The sequence below is a fragment of the Balearica regulorum genome, chromosome 3, assembly GCF_011004875.1.
Source record: "Balearica regulorum gibbericeps isolate bBalReg1 chromosome 3, bBalReg1.pri, whole genome shotgun sequence".
Lineage (NCBI taxonomy): Eukaryota > Metazoa > Chordata > Aves > Gruiformes > Gruidae > Balearica > Balearica regulorum.
Window position 1 is genome coordinate 17,060,422 of NC_046186.1, and position 20,900 is coordinate 17,081,321.

The 20,900-nt window shown below is 46.3% G+C and overlaps 1 protein-coding gene across 3 annotated transcripts in view; it reads right to left on the reverse strand.

Annotated features, from left to right (window-relative positions):
* GRHL1 (grainyhead like transcription factor 1) overlaps positions 1-20,900 on the reverse strand; it is a 44,764-nt gene that overhangs the window by 20,318 nt on the left and 3,546 nt on the right. For all 3 annotated transcript variants that reach the window (XM_075750640.1, XM_075750639.1, XM_075750638.1), the window contains exons 2-8: positions 20,529-20,715; positions 17,408-17,478; positions 15,491-15,881; positions 14,596-14,672; positions 13,625-13,781; positions 13,021-13,132; positions 11,954-12,048 (exon numbers count right to left, since the gene is read on the reverse strand). In XM_075750640.1, coding sequence (XP_075606755.1) covers positions 11,954-12,048; positions 13,021-13,132; positions 13,625-13,781; positions 14,596-14,672; positions 15,491-15,881; positions 17,408-17,478; positions 20,529-20,715 — 1,090 coding nt within the window. The remainder of the gene's footprint in view (positions 1-11,953; positions 12,049-13,020; positions 13,133-13,624; positions 13,782-14,595; positions 14,673-15,490; positions 15,882-17,407; positions 17,479-20,528; positions 20,716-20,900) is intronic.

Genomic DNA, 20,900 nt, shown 5'->3' on the forward strand with positions numbered 1-20,900 from the left:
AACAAACCCAGAACAAGCCCAATGCTGCTTAACAGCAAGAAGAAATATCCTTGTGTGGATATGAACAGATAGACCAGAACACTTTGTATCCAAAACGTGGGCTTGCTGCATGTCAGGCTCTTCTCCAGACACAATGCTCCTTACTGCCATGTCTCCAAAGAAGCTGCAACGATTAATTACCAGGAATTTATGAGCTACCAAGACCTGTAGTGGCTACTATCCTACCTGCCTCAAGAATAAAGCTGGGAACCCAGTGCTAATAAAATAAAATAAATCAAAGCCTTGGGAGCCAGAAACACCTTGCCAGAGATTCTGCAAGAATACGGTCTCACCACCTGATCGCTCCCTTATTGTGCTACTACGCGTTTGACAATCTCTGCAGTGAGTTAGTGCCACCTCCCGGAGCTGTCCCAGTGTTGCAAAGTTGAAGGTAGGTTTTGAAAAGCTTATGGGTTGGATATGTGGTTTTGCAAAGTGCTTATCACAGGCTTCTTCACAGAGGTTCTGCAACATCCTTTGCTAGTTTTAACAAAAGAGAGGAAATGGAAATGTAATAACTATCACCAGGCTAGGGATACAAGATCTTTTTTTCCTCATATATAACACAGTAGTATAAAAAGCCAGGGGGGGGGTGGGGGGGGGGGGGGCGGGCATGGGAAGTATAGATAAGTGTCACAGTAACTTGCCTGAACGTTCAAGATTCACATGTAACTTCTTGCAGCCCCTGTGAGCACCAGCTCAGCAGCACACCAGCCCGGCAAACAGTCCCCATCCCCTCCCCTTGTGCACACACACTGTCCCACGGAGTTGGCAACACCCCTGCCAAGCCCCACTTGTGCAAAGGGACATTGGGACGTGTGAAACAGCGTGTAACTCGCGCCAGCACGGCGTGCCGGCAGAGCCCATCCCCAACCACCCGGCCGCTTGTTCTGCAGCGGCCCCAGCCAGGATGACGCACAGGGACAAGGGGACCAGTGCTCAACGCCTGCTCATCCGCCAGCCTGGGCCTCAGCATCCCCAACCCTGGTTCTTCTAAGACTACTTCTTTTGAAAGCATTAAATACAACCCAAATTGCAGCCAGGAAAATTATTTTAAAATAAGCTCTTCTCAATCTTCTACAGACTTACCCGAACGATGGCTTTTTGCCAGCTTTTATCCACACACACACCCCTTCCCTTTTTGCTACCTTCAGCTTTACGAGGGCATTTTGCTTGCAACACTGGCACACCCCAGGGGAAGGCTTGAAGGAGTTTGAAGAGTTGCTGTCACCCACTTGGGAGCTAAGTAATCAGATGTATGCACAGCCTGAATAATTGTGTTCCCTGAGCAGGGGGTTTAAGAGAGCCACAACTCTGGTGTTTGCATATTTTTACATTTTAAATTTATTTACCCATACTGAATATTCACATACACCTCTCAGGTCTGTATGAAGAAATGCCTGTGTTCTTTAAGAAAAGATTCCCAAGCAGCCATGCCAGCAGGTCCACCACAGCCTCAAAATATCTGTGAAATCCCTCATTTTGAGTTTCATGCCATTGGACGCCAGCAGACTCAATACGTAGCATCAGCCACCAGCTCCCTAGCAAGCGATACCGCATAATTCAGGTCCATGTTTTCAGTTTCCATGGCTTACCAGCCATGCAAAGCCCACGCAGCATGCTTGGCTGCAGATACAAGCTGCATGGGTATCCCATGGGAATTTGGGATTGCTTGTCAGATGACAAAGATTATCCTCCTACAAATGAGAGACTCCTCATTTGATTACTTTTGGCTTTAAGCAGCTGACTTCATTTTCATGCCATTTAAGTTTTCAGGACTCTGGGCAGGAGATGACAACTAAAACCCAATCACCTATCTGAAGCAACAGAGAGCCACCCTGTCTTCTCCTGTTCCTACAATGCCATTTCAATTCAAAAGGATCATCTGCTTCTCCCTACCCATCCTGTAACTCCTATTTTTGAGCAACCTCAGGTTGCCTCAAGTTCCACAAAAAGAGCTTTAACGAACTGCTTTTTCAGTTTGGGCTAAAACAGTTTCAAGCCAGGTGCTCAGCAGGAAGATTTGTCTTGCGTTCAAAAAGAAGCATAAGGCCAAGTGACTGAGCCAGCTACATCCCCACCCCAAAATTGCCAGAAGAAAGAAAAACGTAACCGCAGAAGTTGCTCTGCGTCTTCAGCCTGCTGAGCAAGATTCCTTTTCGTGTGTCCAACCTATTTTTCTAAGGGCAGTTCCGCATTCTCAGCTATATTAAGATTTGTTGTTACTTTAAAAAAAATAATTTCATCTCACCTCCCAAGATTCAACATAAAGACAGCACTTAAAAATAGAGCATTGTCAAGTCCGAGCACTTACAAATGTTGAGTCAAGCCCTCAAAAGTTAAGCAGATTTTCTTTAAAACTGAGATTTCTTAAAGGATTAGAAACCTGTTCTTGAGTTATTTTGCTTGCTTAGCAGTTAAGCCTTTAGTCTATATTTGAATCATATTTCCAGGCTTTTCTCTCCAACCAAAGCCAGGCTTTATTTTCCTTTTTTGTTGATTTTTTTTCATGCTTTTTCATTATTATTAATGAAAGCTGAGATTCTCATCAGGACAAATGGCTCCACAATGGCAGGGTTTCAGATAAAACACCAAACAGCATGAAACCCGTGAGCTGCTATGAGCTGCTACCCCCCCCCATCTGACATTCACCCCAACACGCTACAACCCCATGTTGGGTTTCCTGCAGCCTTTGGGGCTGACGAGCAGCACCCCAGCCACACACAATGAAAGACTGAAGGCAGAAGGATTAAAGCACCTCCTCTGGGATCACGCTGGAAGCCAGCGTGGGAAGAAGCCAGACCTCATGACTTCCCGGTCTGCTTTAACCACCCGGCCACTCGTGCCCCTCCTCGCCTAACTCGGGAGAAACACACCGTGCCTATGTTCAAACCTACGAGAAACAATCTTCCATTTTAATAATGCAGAAAAGAAAAATTAATCTGGCAGCTCTGCTGTGTGCCCTCAAGGAAGGGCAGCAGAGACAGCCAAGTTCTTTCCACGCAGCGCCTTTTTTTAACAAGATCTGCCTTTCAAACAAACCAGGAAAAACAGGCATAATTAAAGGGTAATCAAAGCGCTGCAGGAACCTCACTGTCAGTGAGATGAAAGATGCCTTTTTTAAATGAAGGCTTGCATACCCAGATCTCTTCTCCTCAGTTTATCTTGGACACCATGCTCTTTTGTCACACAAAAAGCACCACCAATTTTGATTAGTCCAAAGGCTACATATGCAGCAGCTTTAGAAGAAATGTCACCTTGTACAGCCTCTTCTGACTCACTGCAAAGCAAAGTTGAAAAGGAACGATGTGCAGGTACACATCCACAATGTCTGGGGTTGCCAGAGGTAATGGCAAGCAACTGGGATGCGTATTAGCACACCATAAGCTCTGGCCAGCCACCAGCAAACACTGTCATGGGTAAGACCGTAATGGCCACATAACAGATCTCCCCATCACGCAAAGTCTTGTATATCCTCCTGGGTAAGGCCCTACACAGACGGACTTCGGACTATTCCAGTCTGATCACCTTGCTCCACACGGCTTTCATTTCAACAGAAGACAGGTAAATTGAATTTACCTCCTCCTATTTATGCTCCATTATATTTTTGTACTCTGAGGACAGAGACATTGCTCAATAATCCAAGTCCATTGGGTATTTTTTTCCTCTGTTAAGAATTCAGATAAAAACTTTAGCTCTTTTCTAGCACTAGTAGGCAAAAGTCTCTCATTTTAATGTTATATTCAACTTAAAATTGTCAGGATGCTTTTGATTTTAGATGACTGTGTTTGTACAGAACACAGAGTTTAGAGCTTACAACACAACAACCAGGGACAGGTTAAACTGTGATGAGCTTCTTTCCAGGGAATGTAGTTGGATACTGGTTTTCTTGACCTTGGCCAAGTAATTTCAATGTTCTGCCCAAGACACAGCAAGCAAAGGGATTCCAGTGCGTCCTGGGACTATTTCCCCAACACAAAGGCAGTGTCTTGCCTGTCAACCGATCACCATGCATCCTACTCGCAGATCAACCTGAGCCACGTGCAGCCCTCACACAACGGGACCCACTGGACCTGCGCCATGTCTTGCTTTGCTTTCCTTCAGAGCAGCGAGGCCGTTCCTGTGGTCTCTGGCTGGGGAGGGCAGCAGTCACTGCACAGCTGACTTGATCTACATGTTATTTTCACTTTTTGCAGAACAAAGGGTCATAGAAACCCTCAACCAAACTGACGTGAAGAGGAGCCTTTGAGGCTACAACAGCCAATTAAAAACCAGAGAACAAATAAGGTAAAGGATTCATCAGACCTAAATAAAAGGACTTGGGTATGGGCTAGAGGACACGAATCAACTCCCTCCTCCTCTGCCTGCACAGACCCTCGGAGAACCAAGACATGCACCATCCAACACTAGGGAGCAGGAAGCTACACAGCTATTGCAATGCCAGGACACAGCTGGTCCCCACCCTGGCTGCCAGCAGGAATTCTGGGAATGTCAATGCAACGCCCAACAGCCACCAGGTTACTTGGTCTCTCGCAGATGCATGTGCAATTCAGGGGTATGCAGCCATGTGGTCACAGCACTCTTTGCTGGTTAGCTGAAGGAGCAGCCCTAGGCCCAGATTCCACAAACAACTCATTTATCAGCCCTCCACTAAAGAAAAATTACCCGGAAGCTCAAAGGTTTTTATTTAGGTGCTGATGGCTGAAAGCATGTGTTTTTTCTAAAAGCTTGGACAAATATAAATATAAAAGGGAAAAGAAAGGGTCTTTTCTAAAGATTTGTCCACATTGATGTGTACAAGATAGGCCTTAACATGCTTCATCTGCACTGTGAGCTGGCTGGATGCAAATTTGTGTGCACTAGACCTCCAGCCAACCAGCCTTATAAATTACACCAGCACAGCTCCAAGCCCTTCTGAGAGGCAGAGCTGTCAGCCTGGGCATTGCACTGTGCTAACATAGCTATCTGGCTTCCAGGACTGGCGCTGGGTCACGGGCAGGCAGCTTGGAGTGCAGGCAGGGCAAGCACAGGTCTGCCTGCGCACATCCACGAAGGCACGTCCTAAGAAAGCAGTGCTGGGAAGACTGTTCTATCTTTAAAAGAAGGAAAAAAAAAAAAAAAGCTTGGTACAGATCACCTGAGAGGTGGCTAATCTTACTGCTCTCACATTTGTTTCTTCACCTCCCACATGCACCACAGGTTTTGCATCAGCAGGAGGCGAGCCAGGAAAGAGATATAAAAATTGGGCAACTCATGCACCTGTGGGCTCCCCAGCCACCTCCTGTCTTTGGGATCGGATGCTCCAAATAAGGTTTGTCTGGCAGATGTGCGATAGGTCTGCATCCGTTCCAGCTCTGCTCAGCCAGACCCAGTATCGTCCTGCTCACAGCCTGGGGAAGTTAGTTTGCATTCAAACCTACCAAGCCCAATTTGGGTGACTGACATAAAACACATCGTGGGTCCCACACCACGCCAAGGAATGCCAAGTGGGAAATATGACCCAGAGAACATCCTTCTAGCAAGTTTACTCCATCAAAAAAACCAAAAATGAATGGTAATGAAAGGAAAATATATATTCCTGCTAACAAAGAGCAACACTGATTGTTATTCCAACCTGTTCTGAGGCAAGGAAATACAGGAACATTTCTGCTTGCAACATGTGGGAAAGCCGGGGATGGAGGTTCCCAGTCCTACTAATGCTTTCTCACACCCCGCACTCTGATAAGATATAGGTGCGGGGCCAGGTGTCAGCTTTTGTTTGGTTTGTTGGAAAGAAAGTAAAAGCAGCAATGTGGCAAAAAAAAAAAAAAAATTGGCAATATGTTAAAAAAAAGGAAACACACAAAAAAAATCCCCCCAAAACCCCAAACAAAAACCTCAACCCACCCAAATAACCTCAACAAAAAAACAAAACAAACAAGAAAAAAACCCAACACAAACCGGAAAGAATTATGTCTACAAAGGCATAAAAATGGCTGGAAAGGAAGTTTTGTCATGAGGTATGTAAGAAATGGAGAAAAGGAAAAAAAATAACCACCTAGTTCTCTCCATAGAAAAGCTAACTTCATGAAGATTTTTCTTCCAGCATTAGGAAACACACTGTGAGCTCCATAGTTTGTTGGAAAACCAGAAGGATGGTGGAGTTCGGGACACCAAGTTTTGAGGTAAGAACTGTGAGTTGAAAACCTGCTTCTAATTTGCAACGCTTTAAATCAAGGGCAACACATGCTTGTTTTTAAGAAAACCCAGGACAGAGTAGGGAGAGGTCTGCATTAAGAGGCAGGTAAGCAACATGAGCTTCCTATGTCACTGCTCCAGAGGCTGTGTGTACTTGTGCCTCAAAGTACCTGTGGTCTGCAGCCTTGGCTTCAAACCAATCTCTTTCCTTTAAGTATGTTTGACTCATCACATTTCATAGTTTCATTTCCAACTAGCCAAACCTGTACCTCCTCAATGCTGCTGAAGGCGGCAACACCTTCTTTAATGAGGCATATGACTGCTGTTTCATTACAATGGCATCCATATAAATGCATGCAATATTCATCAATCAAAAAAGTTGAAATTCTTCCTACAGTGAACACCAAGGATCATGCTAGAATAAACTCTTAAAATAAACCAGTGGTGTACACCCCAGCCTTACTTCAAGTTGTAGCAAGAGAGCCACCCTCTTTAAAAATTGAGCTCATCTGAACACAAAAATCCTGCCCAAGAGCTGCAGTCAACACACAAGAGGATCTCCCAGAAGACCACCCTCGTTGCCCAATCTGCTATTTCAGATGGCAAACCCAAATTAGCCTCAAATTACTTTAATACAGGACCCTTCCACTTTTCTTGGACAAAAAAAAAAAAAGTGCATTATTTAATTGCTCTGTCATTCAGGGTATCACTCAAGAGATAACATAGCACCTTCCCTTTGGTGGAAAAGCAGTAAAGCTCTACCACAATATTCTCCAGCAATAAATGTCCCTGTTACACCCTCACTATGTATCCCTTTTTAGTAGAAAGGGTCTTTTCACACACAGCATCTGGCTTACAATGCCTTTTTTTTTTTTTTTGGAGGGAAGGAGTGGGAGGACAATAGAGCCCTTAATGTGCAGTGACATCATTTTTGGCTCCAGTCCCACCTAAAGCAAGCCAGAGAGAAGACCTCCACGGGGCCCTTCTCTGGGAGCTGCTGGAAGCAACGCTACATTTCAGAAGGGACCCACTGGCAAGCATGGAAGGGGTGCCCCAGCACAGCAGCAAGGTCCTTGCATTGTTAAGACTACAAAAACAGGACAAAGGCTCTTGCCATCACCATGCAGACAACTTGCCCTGCTCAGACATGAGGTCCCAACCCTCCTGCACCACCGGGCAGGAGCTCAGACAGGATTTGAGCAAAGCAGGATCCAGCAAAGCCAGTTAACCCTGGGGAAACTGATCTCTCCAGATTGTTCAACTGCCACTGACCCGAGAGTAGGCCATGTCCCCAGGCCGAAGTTAAGGGATAGAGAATTTGCTTCACAGCCTAACGGGTAACACAACAGAGGTAACAGGACAATGGCCAACATTACGAATAGAGTAGCAGGAAACACCAGAAAGAAATGTGCATTTAACCATGCATGTAGCATTAAAAGATGTCTAATGGGTACCAACAAAGAGAAGGAGAACTGGGCATGCTGTACAGACCTGGGAAGAGATGGTTCCTGGCCTCAAAAATTCATGACCTGAACCTACAAATGCTTCTCGTGATTGACATACAGATGTCAGAGACACAAAAAGGGCTCCAAGGATAGGATTCCCCTCCCCTACCTTTAAAATCCCCTGATTTTAAAGACAGCCAAGCCTACTCAGTCAACAAGGAAAGGCAGACACCTTCAGAGAAAGCTCCATCCCAGCTCTAGACACCCCATCCCTAATGAACTCATAGAAGTGAAAAATGACAAGGTTGTGTTCAGACATCTAAAAGCTTCTTTGCAGGGGAAGAACCCCACCTCAACTGTCTGCCCAACACGGCAGACATCCAGGACAGGGTGGGAAACTGTTTGAAGTTTCCACAAGCCTCAGGGTAACTACAGCATTACCTGTTGCATGCAAGTGAGTATCAGCTACACATCTTTGTCAGACTTATCGGATCATGCTTCCAACCAGGACAGCTCCTGATTGAGTAGCTGCACTGGCTTTCCTAAATATCCCATTCAACAATCTACCACAGTTCATCAACTAATTTTCCAGTTTACCATCTCCCCCTTTTCTTCTCGCAAAGCTCTCCTCATCCAATTCTTTTCCTCCCCTGTTCTGCCAGGTGGTGGGGTCAGATCTCACCTCTAACACTGATGCCTGGAAGCCCACCGGCTTCCCCACTCCACAGTGCCTCCTGTCAATCTTTCTAACCCTGACCTTGCTCTCCTTCCAATCTCAGGAGCACCACTTCAAAGCAGTTTGTCTTTCCCTCTCGAAGCCTAGCCTTCCTTCCTGCCCTTGGCTCCCTTCGCTGTCTCAGAGCAAGGAAGGCTATGCATCCTCGCCCCTTTCCAGCTTGAATACACTCTTGCAAAGGTCAGAGGAATACTTAACCCACCACTCTTCTATAAAGCAGCTGCTTCTAGCGGCTCCTGTGATGTCCCAAAGCAACAGAAGAGGGCAGAGAGGAGCTGCCAGAAAGCAGCACACAGCATTTGCTCTGAAACCCGTGGACATTGTCTGGTCCCAGAGCATGAAGTGTCTGTCATGCATGAAATACTCCTGGTTTCTACATGAACGGGCTCACAAACAGCACACCAAGTCAGCCAGCTGTGTGACAACTCCATTTGTGCAGAGCCAGACCTGCCTGCTGCATCCAGCATCCGAAGCCCTGGCATTGCCCTCAGCTCTCCCAGCACAGCACAACTGGGAAATACTGGTTGCTGAGGGCATCTCAAACATCCTTTCCATCCCCCAACTCCACAGCTGCAAAATCCACACATTTTCCTTGCTACAGGGTGAGCATATGACTCGTATCACCTGAAAACAGTGTTTCTTCACCAGAAAGCTGTGTTTTACAAAATCCCTGAAGTGCCCCAAGGGGACGGACAAAGCGCTCTCTCAGGCAGGTGACACCCTCCTGCAGGGGCAAAGCATCAGAGGTCTGATACTCCTGTACATCCCCACAACAAGGGCTAGCACAAGAAAGGCAAGTACTTGGTCCCTGACCTGCTAGGGACAACTTGTGATATATGCTACTTCTCCCTTAAACCCGACACACATACAGAGTCTGGGGTGTCTAAATGGGCAATTACATGAAAAACGCCAGATGCAGAGCCTCATCACCTCCCGTTTGACACCTCTGCACAGGACCAAATCATTCCCACAGCAAACTGAGAGCAACAATAAGAGGGAAGAGGGAGAAGCAGCAACCCCAGAAGAATCATTTGGCTCTGGTCCAGGTTATTCCAGGGCTCAGGAAACAAGTTTCTAATAATCAAGGCTTGCTGGCTTGTTAAACATATCATCTAGGCAACACTGCTGTTGTTATTAAACATAAGACTATTTATTACTGTGGAGGGCTTTCTGTAGCATCAGAAACTCAGAGCTCTCTATTCTCTGCTCTCTTCACATATTTCAAGACTATTGTTTGGGGGAGGGAAAAGGTAAAAAAAAGGAAAGGAAAACAAAAGAGAGAGAGAGAGCATGCAAGGTAAATGAACCATGCAATAAAAATTGTTGAAATTGGCTCAGGCATCTCCTGATAAGATCACAGGAGTTGAGAAAGAACTGCAGCTCTACTGGTGAGAAATCTAACCATTGACAAAACACATCCACTCAGGGAAAAGAAATAAAGTTAAACAGACACTTAAGCACACAGAGCACTTGCTAAAAATGCCAGTTCCTTGAACATTGAAGTCCAGCGTATTTTTGTCTTAATTTGATACTGATCCCAGGAGCCAAGGCTTGTGCTCTTGGTATCAACAGTCCCCTCTGCAGGTTCATACAAACCAATACTTAAGAGTATATGGATCTCACACACTAAGATCGTGACTCTGGAGGTAAATTTGCCTATGTAGCTACAAAACCAGTCTGGGTCATGCTTCCCCGTACCACCTCATCCCACGAAGTTCAGCTCTGAGCTGAAATACCTTAGACCTTTTCAAACTGCTGTTGGCAAATTCACTACAGACCTGCACTCACTGAAACTACTCATTCAGGGGTCTGTAGAGCACCTGGGCAATAACCACCTGCACCACCTTCATAGGGCTTGGCTCTGTCACCTGGTGGGAAGGGGTGGCTTTCCTTGGGGCAGCCACCGGGTTCTTAGCACCGGCTCTAAGCCCTGCTTTTGGGTTAGCAGCCTGTCCCTACTGCCGTAGGATGGCTCAGCCAGCAGAGAGGCAGCTGCAGAGCTTCAAAGTGCTTCCAACTCCTTGGGGACCTGAAATCACTGCTGTGCCCGCATGATCCAACCCTATATGCAAATTCTAAGACGTTGAGTACCTTACAGACGCAGATTACCAGAGTTCCTTGAATAGGACAATGTCACATCCTGTGACAGCAGGATACCATTTTGGGAATACTTACTGACTCCTTTTGACAGCCCTTCTGAAGCTTCATCTATTTGTTCACATGGCAAAGTGCTTCATCAGCCCATCAGTCTTTTAGCATCCTCCAGCAGATAAGGTCCCTCCTGCCAGCCCTCTCAACCCAACTGAAGCCAAAGCCAGTAGCTGAATCTAGTGAATAGGGAAGGCTGGCACCCAGCACCAGCCTCAAAAGTAACATCACACATGCTGCAAGGCAGCGCTGTCATCATCAGCACACACAGCTCTTTGCCACTGCCTGCCAAGCGCCCCAAACTTCTCCCACAGAGCTGAAACCAAACAGCAGCCCCCACACTACCTCTCCCTGTCTCTTTTCTCCAAAGCCCTTGTGCAAGGCAGAGCAAAGCTTGTGGCGACAGCAAGCTCTGTGCAGTGAGACAGACCCTTGTGCCTCCTGCAGAGCATAGTGGCACACAGCTCCAGAGAAGGAGCTTTGCATTCTCTGCCGAGAGGTCCTATGTCCCCCAAGCTAGGCTCTCCCTAGACACGGCACTCCACAGCCACCAGTGGCTTTCCCCAAAACGGTAGTAACTAGCACATGATAATACTAGCAAGGGAACAGCCAGCCTCCAAAAACTGAAGGAAACCATTCCCAATTTTTAATGGGAACCCAGGCAGTAACAAAACTCTCCAAGGAAAACTCCTGCACTTTGACTCCAGCAACAAACCAGTGGGAAATGCCTTCGGAACAGAGGTGACTCCATTCTCTGACCTGCTGTCCTACTACCCAGAAGATACCTGTGCCTTTTTCAAAAGCTGGAGTGGCTTCAAATAGCTGCAGTTAGCTACTAGCTAGGGAAGGTGCGCGCTCTTACACACCTACTGTAGTGCCCACAGTTCTGAAAAAAGATCAAACCAGAGGTCACCAGAAGGCTGCTCTAACTTGAAATAAGTCATTGAGCGCTGAGATCTGCAGTTTCAGCAATACACGCTTTGGGAGCTCAATGGCAGCAGCTACTCCCTCTTCTGCTACAGGCAAGCCCATTACCACAGACTTAACTCCCTCAGAAGCTGCCCCCCACCTCCTGCAGGGATCCTCCAAGAGACTGTGCTCCCTGCCAAGCCCAGCTACGCTCCATCACACTTCCCGCACCACTTCATCTGCTCTGGAAACGCTCACGCTTCCTTTTGTCAGTACTTGTCTGTCAGGTAGGCAGTTCTGCCAAGAACCTTAAAGCAGTTGCAAAGCTCTCCTCAGTTGCACATGCAAACCCTCTTAAGAAATAGCCAGAAGGTTTTGCCTAATGTAGGAGCGTAAACAAACTTGTTACATGCTAATCACCAGGTAGGCCACACACCCTTCCCCTCCTCCAACCCCCAAATCTGCTAAAAGGACAGGAAATATAATCGTGGTCACATACCTTTGCTTCTTCATTGATGTCCCAAGTGAAAGATATGGCATTGTACGCAATCTCCTCGATGTTACTGATGGTGTTGAAGCTCTCCTTGTAGTCAGCTGTTAGAAAGAAAGATGCATGAGGAAGAAGAAGAAGAGGTGATACCATCTGGAGTCCTTAATCACACAAAAGCAGCCAGAAACTGCAACTCCTCAGCAATTCCTTGGGGGCAAAGGAAGCTGAACTGTACATAAGAACAGATCATTGAAAAGGCTGGAAATGGTTCTCATACAAAACCAAAAAGACAACAAACAGGAGGAAGGAGGAAAACAGGACTCTCCAAACTAGAAACTCCATTGAGGAAGGCAGACATCCCAAATATCGCATGTCCTGTGCCATAACTTGCTATGTGCAGGGAAACTCTACCCTGTACAGCAAGGGCATAAGCTCTCAATAAAACTCCTTCAATAACAAACAAAGATTTGCATGCGCGTCTGCTTTAAGTGCCAAGTGATTAATCCCTGCTTTTATTCACAGAAGGAAAGGACGAGGAGTACAACCCAGCTTTCAGCCAGAGAAGGCTGGAAGCCAGCCAGCCCCAGCCTTGTCTGGAGGCAAGTGGAAATTTGCAGTGTTTTCTTTTTTTACATGTACCAAAGACCAGTTGTGAGCAAAGCTGTGGAAAGGAGCATCATTAGCGTTGACATATTTCTACAAGGATCTTGTCCTTTGAAGAAACAGAATATTTCGGACAGCCACAGAGTCTATAAGCTGTGATTTAGCTACAAGCACCAGGATATGCCAAAACAACTGTAGTTTGGAGGGGTGTGCTAGATCTCCCAAGGCAAACCCCTAAACTCAGCCTGCTCACCAACCAAAATCCTCCAAAAATCAGTCTCTTTAAGGAGTTCTAAAAACTACAGCATTAGCTCCAAGCAATCAAAAGTTCCCTCTGGGCTTTCAGCGAAGCTATGGATAGCAGAGAGCGTGATCCAAAGGTTCCTTAAGATAGCAAAGCTTTAGCAGAAAAATCAAACCTTGCCAAGGAATTAGGTTTGGAGTTTGACATCAGCAATGAGCACCTTCCTTACCTATGTCAATGCATCTTTGTTTGGCCGTGTGCTGTCTTGAGTGCCAGTATTTCCAGTGCCTGAGCTGATCTTCTCTTGTTTTGTCTTCAGCAAACACAACCATGATGACACTCTGTAAGCAGTGGGGGAGGGTGTAAGATTAAAAAATAAATAAAATAAGATGCAAATACATGAAAGAAATAAGGCCACAGAGTACATTTGTTTTGGAAGGTCTCCCCAGTATCAGGTTTTCTGCTTTAGGCCTTCCCACTTGACACATCACAGTATAGCTGGCAGACTGCCGCCAAACAGGAAGGCAGGCAGCAGCACTTTCTGGGTCATAAACAGAGATGAGCAGACCTGCTCTCCTAACTGGAGTTCAAGGATCTCATTCCAAGTGTTGCATCACCTTTACACAAGTGCTGACACCACTTCTTAACAGACTGAGCCAGGATGGGCTGGTCTGGAAGTAGGTGGACAGCAAAGGAACGAACATTGACGTAAGAGAGCGGGTAAGCTGGCCTTAGTGCTGATGCTCTGGTTTAGATTACTGCACTTTGGGAGAGTTTAAGGCTACCATTGTACACACCCTCTTTCCCAAGAAACCACAAAAGCTGTCACTCACTCGGACTTTACTGATGGGGTGATGGATTCCTTCACTGCTGCTGACTTCTTTCAGTGTGATCGGGTAAAATTGACCTTTATTCAGGTAAGTCATTGTGCTGTCCCCAGGCTTCTGTCGGAGGGACTTGGAGGCTTCCAGAGTATATTCAAAGTTATTCCTATGGAGCGAAGAGGGCAGTGATTGCTAAGGCATTTTCCTGGAAAGCCGATTAAATGTTCCACATTTAATCTGGAGAAATTCCAAAGTCGTTAGTTGACTCACTAAGCCATCAACAGGCATGGAAGTTGGAAAACAGGATGAGCCCCTTTTTTCAACCATTTCCTTCATGAATGAACATATAAGAGAAGTTCTTGGCAAGCTAAATCCCAAGACACATCAGCAGGCAAGACTGGAAGCTCCCTATTCAGGCTGAGAGCGGCAAGCTGCTCTCATGGAACAGAAAAGTATCTATTAGCAATTAAATTAAATTCACAAGCTAATAAGCCATTCAGTGGCCATAGTCTTCTCCTCTTCCCTCTTGGTCAACTGCAACTAACCAAACACCTAGTTTATCCCCTCCCTTAGAGTGCGGATGAGTTTCATGCTTCCTATTTCTGCTGTAGATTTCCAGCAAGGAGAGAGCAAGGCAAACAGGCCAGGCAGAGGGACACAGCTGGAAGCCAACTCCGAGACCACTGCAGAGTTGACAGACAGCACTGCATCTTCCCATGGGACAGGGAGTCGGTACAAGGACAGCAACTGAAACCGGGTGGTATTTCCAACCCTGCAGGAAGTTCTCCTTAAAGATACAGGTAGGATTTCCAACTGTGAAATTCAAATGAGCGGATACTGTTGTGGTTTTGAGATCCACAGCCCCCCCCAGTGCCTGACAGACTCAGCGCAGAAGGGAGTGAGCTGTACTGCTTGCTCATGGACAAGCCAACTGTAAGAGAACGGGAAGATACGAGCAAACGGGGGCCTTAAAGCATTACCCAGAAATGCTGTCAAAAACATAATCTTCCGAATTCATGTTGGCCATCCGCAGATTCAGTTCAGTAGGAAAGAAAACCTGGGGTAGACACAAAACAAAACAACACAACAATTAACACAGCAGAAACAAGAAAAGTCAAGATTAAACAGATACTTGTTACCACAGAACTTCTGGCAGGCAAACTCATCATCAGGTAACTAATTTTGGGTCTGTACAAACAGGACACTTGAGCAGGGTTTTAATTCAAAACTTTTGGGTGTCAACTAAGCCCAACATCTCACAAGCCCTCTGAGTCAGCTTAAGGCAACATTGTAAAACTTTCCAAAATCTCAAAGAAAGGGCATGGCTACACAGTTCCTTGAGGTCTGGCTTTAAAAAAAAAAAAAAAAAACCACACCCAAAAAATACCACACATGATTATGCTGTTGTTTTCAGTTGATACCATAAAACAAAAAACCCATGGATTTTCATCCAGCTTTAACTCTCCCTCAAGGCCCCTAAATAAATCAACTGTTTTCCACTGACACACACCACGCCTAGAAACTGGCAGTAAGGAAGCTTACAGACACAGTCACTTCAGTACCTGCAAAGGCACTGCAGAGTGCTGAACTCTTGCAAAACCTAGCCCGGTACTGTGGATCAAGACAACTATTTCCACACTCCACAAGCCAAAGGCTCTGTCACTGGCAACATTAGTCATTTGCTTTTGATAATGATTTCATGTTGTGTGGATTTTATTTACCAAGTTACACTTATGCACCTGATAAAGTCTTTTATTCCTAATTAACCAGACAGATTTCTGGCTCACATAACAAGAACAATTAAAGATGGAACTGGATCTCTCCATCCAGATCTAGACACGCACACGTGCACACAGTGACTGCCTCTCTCGGTACCTCTTGCACGCCCTCCTTGAAAGTCTCTGAGAAGGTGGAGTCTGGTGTTCGCCTCTGGGAGTTTTGAGGCTGGGTGTTGGAATTGAACTGGTCGGGATTGAGGTTCCTGTCAAAGACGACCACTCGCTCAGGGGGCTCGGGGTGGTAGACGCTTGGTGGGATGCCCACTGCAAAGCCATGGGGCTGCGTCTCCGTTTTGATGGAATGAGTGGGCATCGTGGCAATTGAAACGGTGACCGTTGTATCAGGGGTGGTAAGGTGGCCTCTCTTGTCCATGCCCATCTGGGGCGTGTGTGGAAGGACAATATTGAAAGGCACATTTTTCAGAACCTGGACTCTGTTTTCTCCAGCAGAAATGAGTGACTGTTCTGTCACATTTGGGATGCTGTTCCTTTAAAGGGAAAAGAAAAAAATCATGCATAAATTATACAGTTTATTTTCTCATTAAACAAGAGCTACAAATATTTCTTAGTCTTCTGGACAAGGACAGCTGATACCAAGTCTCCTGCTTGTGCAGAACAGCTCTATCCTAACCTGAAAAGCTGAAAAAACTCATTCAGAAAAGAAACCTCACCCACTGCTAACACCACCACCTTGGAGATGAATTACCCTGGAGCAAAGGGTGAGGGTTCACAGCCCAGATCCTCACTGCCTGGAAAACAGCAGTCCAAAACTAAGTACTCCGAGGTCCTTCCCACCACACACCAGCACACACAGGCTCCATGAAATTGCTCTCTGGTGGATGGAGAAGGACCAAGACCAAGGCTGCTGCTCCTCTGGCCTAGGATTGTGCAGCACCCGGGAAGCACTAACAGGGAAATTACACCCCTCTTTCATGCTCAAACCCCCGAGAAAATCCACACCAAGACTCCCGGAGTGGTTTGCATAACTTCCCACTCTCCACCCCACCACACTCATTTATGCCAGGACACCACCAAGATCTGTGGCTGAACTGACCTCATAGCTAGAAGCCACCAAGTCAGCCTGCTCTCCCTTTCTTCCTCCCCACAACGTGGTCCTGTCCTCTCCTTTGCACCAATTCTGACGCCTCCCCGTCCCCCTCGGTGAGCCAGTTCGGCTTGTTCCACTGGCAGAAAACTAGCCACAGGTTGTTTTGGTTTTTTTCCTGCTAGGTTATGGGTCAATGGAAGACCAGAGCTGGTATGAGGGGAGCAGTGGGAACACGTGGCTGGGAACCAGACTGCTCTTCTTAACAACGAGTTGTTCAATCAGCTCAGTCAGACCACAAAACCTCACCTTGAGTCCTTAAAGCATTCTAGTCTGTCCAAAGGAAGAGGATGGTAGGAGTGGAAGCCTGGCTTGAATGAACCTCACATTTGCAATATTTACTTAATCAGTATCATCATCTGCTTGGGAGGCACAAGGGAGGGAGGGCAGGAAGAGGAAGAAAGGACTTCCAGAGGATACAAAAGAAGTCATCAAACAATACAAAACCAAAACTAAATCACAAGCACTTTGAAGTCCTCCCCTATCAGCACACGCACGAAGCAATGCTGCTTGTGCCTGAGAACAAAATCTACAGCGAACAACAAAAGCAACCGCATGCAAAAATAAAAGGGTCACCAGTCACCTCCACAGCCTTGGGAAGGGGTGCCTGTGCTACCAGGCTGCGCCTAGTGTTAAAAAGAGCAGCTTTTGCTATGCTGACTGTATGACATCAGTACATAGAAAGCAGATGATGGTGATGAAAAGCAGCTTGGACCTCAGCTCTCCACTTCATGGTCCAATCCCCGCCCCTACACTGGGGCAGCACAGGAATTTGGGGCACAGAGTAAAAGCAAACAATTTCTCTCTTCCAGCACAACACTGCAGTGCAGCAAGTTACTTTCCTTCAGCAGTTTTGGTAGCCCAGGAGGGAAGGGAGACAAGCAGACACGCAGTAATAAAAACTAATACCTTTTGCTATGGTCTTGGTCAGGATGTTCTACCTCTGGTTTAGCTGTTGAAGATCTCCTCTCCCTTGGAACCTAAGAAATATAAGACATACTCTAATTGCATTTTTCTTCCCATACAGGAAAAAAAAATAAAAATAATTAGCTGCTGAAAACAGCCATTTGGTCCAATTAAGAAAGCACTGCTCTCTAATACCAGTCATTATTAGCGTTACAGCTTGACCGATGTTTGCACGGCTTTGGGATGCCAGGCCGGCCCCAGGTGATGCCCCACAGAGCCCCATGTAGCTGACCCATCCAGCTGTGCCAGCCCTGGGCTCCTGCCAGCACCACGCAGTGGGAAAACCAGTGCAGAAACCCAGCCGTTCCTAGCTGGAGCACCAGCACCAGGCTGAACAGGACCAGGAGAGTCTCCAAGGTTTGCATTGGTGGTCCAGCTTTTCTCCTTTGCAGACTGGTAGGGTTCAGCTTGCTGAAAGAGCTCAAGGCTTGTGAAAGGATGCTGCTCCACAGCCCCCTTGCCCATGAACACACGTTCTCAAAGACCACTCAAGGCTTTCCTTTCTTCTGGGAGACCAAGGGATTCGGGGACGACCAGAGTCAATAAGTGTGCTGGGATGCTACAGCTCATTTTTGTGCATGGCCACATACAACACACTGGCACAAACTGTATTAAATCTGTTATAAAGGAGAGGTATCCACCAGCGCTCTGGATTTAATACAGCTCAATACTACTCCTGGTATTTCATGCCATGGACAGGATTTGCCCTGAAAATGTCACACACCACAACACTGATCACGCATCCACCTCATCCACACGCAGACGCACACCACTTTCCTGCCTGTGCTGCAAGGCCAAAGCATACAGAAGAAGGTGAATTCTTTGACCCACAGCAGTTCTGTTCACCACAGCACACAGCCAGCATCCCAGCAACCCGAATGGCTCTCGCCACCACTGGCACGAGTCTGTTGTGCTCAGGTCCCCTCAACCACACAGCAAGTCCACGCAAGCTCCTCTGCGAATCCACACGTGGTGCCCAGGACTTTTGACACCCTCAACACACCTGCAGAATGAGCAAATAAAACACTTTGCAGTGTAAGGAGGAGTAGACTCCCACCACTTTCCTTTGCTGAAGCCTGCTCAGATATTGCCCGCATTTGCCAACTTGGGCACAATGAGGGGAACCACCGCTTTACTGCTAACTCGAAGATTGATGGCATACCTGTGTGAACAGTACACTTCCCTAAGCAGCCTCCGACTAAAACCCAAGTCCTGGCTCTTCCACATAACCTGGAATCTCCAGTAACACCAGAACTGTTGGATTTTCCAGGGTAACCAGCCAAATTTGGAGAACCTCTAGCTGGAGACTGCTAGGAGGCCAAAGCTAACTAGACTCTGAAAAACAAGGGCCTTCCAAGCTGTGTTTGGCCTTAAGTCCAACACTCCTAAACTCTAGCTTTTGATCAAAAATTTGTTTCCCATAAGGCGTTATTAACCTCAGTTGAGCTATCAAGGTAGCCCATTTGTCAAATGGAAGAAGACTCAAATTGTTTGTTTTTGTTGGTTTGGGGTTTTTTTTAGTACAAAGGTAATCTTATCAGCTGCCCTTAATATTGAAAAGAGGGCATATCAGAAATGCCTAGACGTCATCCCTCTAGCATCACTTTGTAACAGCCCTCAATAAATCTTACAACCTCTAACCATTTGGCTTCACACAAGTGTGTGGCATACCTGTTCTTCAATTGATTTTTCCGCACACCTGCTGATACTCAAACACAAGAGGAAACCTTGAATTAGACATTAACATACAGCAAATCCCTTCTGTTTCGCCAAGCGTGAAGGACCAACATCAGCGTTCTCTTTGTAATCTACATGTTTAGAAATCAAAATTGATTTTGTGCATTAAAGTCATTCTAGTGAAAGCGTTGGGTTTTTTTTGAGGAGCATAGCAAGTGCAGGCACAAAGCAGAAAGCCAGTTTTCTCACAAAACTAGCTGAATAACATCCACATCAGTGAGTTTGTGGCATTTTGGTGTGTGTATGGAGCGCTAATCTCCATATTAAGCATTACAAGAATATTTTGATACATAAGACATGTTCAACTCTTAAAATGACAGGCAAGGATTTTGTACGCACAAGGCAGCCTCTCCTCACACTTGAGGAACATACCATGGCTGGTAATTGCACTCGCTACTGTTAAAAGACACTAGCCAAACTGTCAGGCATGTGAGCCAAGTCAGCCTCCTGGCTTCCCTGCATGCTCAGCAAAGAAAAAAAAACCAGGCATCTCCACCCGGTGAGCCAGGCAACCATAATGCAGGCGTCTAACGCGAGCAGGACGCCTCCCCGCCTGGAAATGCCTGCTGGTCTCCACTGACTTAGACACGGACCGGAGAAAACTACCCTGGCTTAGACTTCTGGTATTTAGGAAAGAAAGCTCAGCAAAATGTATCCCACACAAACCAGAAGGTTATCTGTTTGACTGCGTTCAATTCAGCTGTGAGCATCTAGGAAGGTGCACATCTCCGAGAAGACTGTGAACACTGGGGAAGACAACCACAGTTGCCAAAGGATTAACAGATTACAGGAGCTGAAGCTTGTTGAAGGTTAGAGGGATGCAGGCAGCAACTCTATAAACTGGACACTTCAGCCCCACACATCACCAAAAATCTGTAGTTATAGCTTAGTATCAGCTGAGCCGAAGGCAGCACATACAACCTCCAGCAAAGGCCAATGGTCCCACCAGAACAGGGATCACGTGAGCAAAAAGGGAGTTTTTCCTCTGTGTGTATTTATACTCAGACAGGGACATGCTCCTAAAGTCTCATTCTTCACGACTATTTCTATAATACATTGCCTCCTGCAGAACCTGGAGCTGACAGGCAAAATGCAGCTGAAGTTTTTGACCCATGAGATTAAGATCCAAGGGATCTCATTTTACTGTCCGAAAAATAAACCAATTTTCAGAAAAAGGGACATGGAATTTTTTCCATTTAAAACCCACATAGTTTAAAGTCCTTGTGGTCTATTCATAGCTTCTGTAAAATCCTCCAGCAAATGATGCCTTTTCCACAGGTGGAACAAGAGCTCAGCTGGCTGCCAGAATGTACCCACAGCAATCTACCTTATAGTAATCATACAGCAGTCCAAGGGCAGCTGCGCTGTCTTCATCACCATTGATGCTCATCATAGCTTTGGTAGCTGCTGTAAGGGGATTTTCAAGAAAGGTTTTCCAGGCCTCATCTTCACTGGTGTAAGGACGTCTCTGAGAGTAGAGAGAGTCATTCTGAAGAACCAACACGGGTCTTTTACTTGAATCATAAAAAAAAAAAAGGAAGAAAGAAAAAAGCCACCTGTTAGAACACATGAAAAACATTCCTGAAGTTCTTCAAAATTAGCTGCCCCAGTTTCACAGGGGCAGATATTCTGATTCAGTGCACTGCAGGGATTAGTCAACACAAAAAGCCCAGAAACCTAATTCTGATCTCACTCACGC